General features: G+C 36.1%; 1 protein-coding gene across 1 annotated transcript in view; it reads left to right on the plus strand.

Annotated features, from left to right (window-relative positions):
* ppt2a.2 (palmitoyl-protein thioesterase 2a, tandem duplicate 2) overlaps nt 1-2,315 on the plus strand; it is a 4,490-nt gene extending 2,175 nt beyond the window's left edge. Inside the window, exons 3-8 of the mRNA XM_016541793.1 lie at nt 427-522; nt 630-737; nt 843-926; nt 1,059-1,143; nt 1,419-1,473; nt 2,106-2,315. Coding sequence (XP_016397279.1) covers nt 427-522; nt 630-737; nt 843-926; nt 1,059-1,143; nt 1,419-1,473; nt 2,106-2,249 — 572 coding nt within the window. The 3' untranslated portion in view covers nt 2,250-2,315. The remainder of the gene's footprint in view (nt 1-426; nt 523-629; nt 738-842; nt 927-1,058; nt 1,144-1,418; nt 1,474-2,105) is intronic.
* Nucleotides 2,316-3,112: the final 797 nt, after the last annotated feature.

The raw sequence follows: 3,112 nt of genomic DNA on the forward strand, positions 1-3,112 counted from the left end.
ATTCGGGCAATCACAATGCACTGAATAGCTGGCCAATCACAGCACACCTCGCTTTTCAGGCCGATGAGCTTTGTAAAAATCGATGCGTTTCAGAAAGGCGGGGCATAGAGGAGCAACAATAATGTACAGTATGTGGAAAATAATGTTTTTTGAACCTTAAACCGCATAAACATTGCATTACACCAAATACACAAAATAATGTTCTTTTTAGCAACATCATATGACCCCTTTAAAATTTTATGTTTTCAATTTTAATATATTTTAAATTGTAATTTATTCCTGTGATGACAAAGCTGAATTTTTGATGTATTTTTTAACTATTTAATACATCCTTGCTGAAGAAAATATTTACTTTGGAAAAAAAAATCATACTGACTCCAAATTTTGAATGTCCCTGTTTAACTGTTTTTTAAATCATTTTAAAAGGTGGTTTGATATGTCGAGGAGTTCTTGCAACCCTTCCGACACACAATGTTCACTCTCTGATATTCCTGTCTTCACCACTAGCTGGCCAGTATGGAGGTAAATCAGTCCAATCCTCCCTACATTACACACACCACAACACCTTTTTTCTTTAAAGAAACAAGGCATCATACACATCCATAAGTGCTTTGTCCATGTTTTTACAGATTCGTGTTATTTGAAAAAATTTTTCCCTAAATTGATCAAGTCAAGACTGTACCATATTTGTTACACTACATGGGGACAAAGGATATCTATCTGCAACTACTGGAATGGTAAGTAGATGTCTCACTTTCATGCTACAATTTAATCACTGTTCTGCATTTAATGTGATTTACAGCATCTTTCTTTATCTTTATCTCTGTCTTTTTTTTCTGTAGATCCACACCAAAGAGAGAGATACTTAAAGAGCAGCATCTATCTCGCCCCACTGAATGGAGAAATAGTGCATGCCAATTCAACAGGTAATTTCAGATGACATGACTTTTGGTAACCTGTGTTTATGTGCTGCTCAGATGACAGCTTTTGCTTGGGTTGTTTGTGCACTTTCAATTCAGTGGCCTTGAGCCATGTTGTATGCTGCTGTTCCCTTGCAGCGTGGCGAGACAGCTTTCTGCACATACAGACGCTGGTGCTGATCGGTGGACAAGATGACGGCGTTATTACACCATGGGAGTCAAGGTCTCCACAAATATTGTATCACATGATATTGAGCATCTAAAGTTTGCCAGAGTTAGAAATCATCAAAGTCTTATGCTGCTAAAGGGTTAATGTGTGGCAGCTCAGCAGACTGGAATGAATGTGAGAAATATTTAGAGTGACATTTGAACTTCAAAAGGTCTTATAGGATTATGTGGTGGATTTTCAGAGCATGATCGCTATCTCTAAAATTCAGGTCCTGAATAAAACATACTCATTTCATATCTTTTTACGGTTTATCTCTTTTTCCCCCACAGTATTTTTGGGTTTTATGACAGTAATGAAACAGTGGTTGAGATGGAAAAGCAGGATGTGAGTGGATACATTCATTCCTAACAGCATTTTGTAAAACTACTTTTATTTTTATTATTATTTAGTTTTGTTTGTTAAAGGAATAGTTCAAGAAATGTACTCACTCTTAGGCAATCCATGATTTAGATGAGTTTGTCTCTATCAAAACAGATATGGAGAAATTTAGCACTTGCTTACCAATGGATCCAGTGCAGTGAATGGGTGCCGTCAGAATAAGAGTCCACACGACCCCATCTTGTGAAGTAAAAAGCTGAGTTTGTTAAGAAACAAATCCATCATTAAGATGTTTTTAACTTCAAATTTTTGCATCTGGATAAAGTCCTCTATAATATTGCTTTCTCCAGTGAAAAAGTCATCTTTTCTGAATCAAGCACAAATCAAGCACCGTTTCCAATGCAAAAAAGTCAGTTAATTGTTGGACTAGAGTCATGTGGATTACTTGTGGATTATATTGATGTTTTTATCAGCTGTTTGGAGCTGTACTTGTGAAGAAACACGCTTATCTACATCTTGGATGGCCCAAGGGTGTGTCAATTTTCAGCAAATTTTCATTTTTGGGTGAACTATTCCTTTAATGGTTTGTATTTAGTGGTGCAGTTTAATTGTCCTAACCATTTTTCCACTTTCCCCAGTGGTATCTAAGAGATGCTTTTGGCCTGAAAACACTGAACTCAGAAGGAGCTGTGGTCAAGTGTGTCGTCCCTGGTGTTCACCATACATCCTGGCATTCAAACCTCACAGTCTACAAGAACTGCATAGACAAGTGGCTCACCTAGTCTACAGAGACGGTGTTCTGTCGATTTGTGCTACCCTGTCAGATTTTGCTACCTCCCATTAAAACAGTGGGTAGTAAAATTCGACAAAAAAAAAATGCTACCTGTAAAATTATGGTTTATTAACGTCTACACCTACCACAACCCTAAACCTACCCTTACAGTAATGCAAATAGCCTACAGTAATTATATTTGCGGCTGTAGCTAGAAGAGATACAGCTACAAGAAAAAAAAACATTAAATATTTTTTTTCTACCTATTAGATTGTTTTATTAAAGTCTACACCTACCCCAACCCTAAACCTACCCTTACAGTAATGCAGATACATTAAATATTGTTGTTCAGCATGAGAAAAAGGATGCAATATATATGTGTGCAATGCATGCGCAGTAAACCCTGGTAGGACAATCTGACGGCTAGGATAAAATGTCAGGACACCTGACCGAAATTAGTTCTCTCTTGCGTCTTCAGATTTATCCATATGTCTGCTCTTCTCTTATTCCCACATATTGACATTTTTTAACGTTTTATGAGATGTGAAGCAAGTGTATGTTAGCTTATGTCCCGCCTGTAATAAGTAGTGTAACTATTTCAATTACTTTATTAATGTAACAATGCATTTGATTACTTTTCTAAATTTCTAACAAATGTTTTTATCTGTTAATAATTTTCAAACATTTAAACTGTAAAAAATAAGTGTAATTTTAACTGTAAAATTTTGTAGAAACGCTACGGAAAAAAACTTTTCCGATTAATTTTACTTGTGATGTTTTCTATATGTGATGATTAGCCTAATCCTCATGAACACCTGATGCTGGCGCGTGGTATCAGACATGAACTATACAGAATGCGAACAAGATTAACTT

Source organism: Sinocyclocheilus rhinocerous, unplaced genomic scaffold, assembly GCF_001515625.1.
Source record: "Sinocyclocheilus rhinocerous isolate Xijiao unplaced genomic scaffold, SAMN03320098_v1.1 scaffold938, whole genome shotgun sequence".
NCBI classification, from domain to species: domain Eukaryota; kingdom Metazoa; phylum Chordata; class Actinopteri; order Cypriniformes; family Cyprinidae; genus Sinocyclocheilus; species Sinocyclocheilus rhinocerous.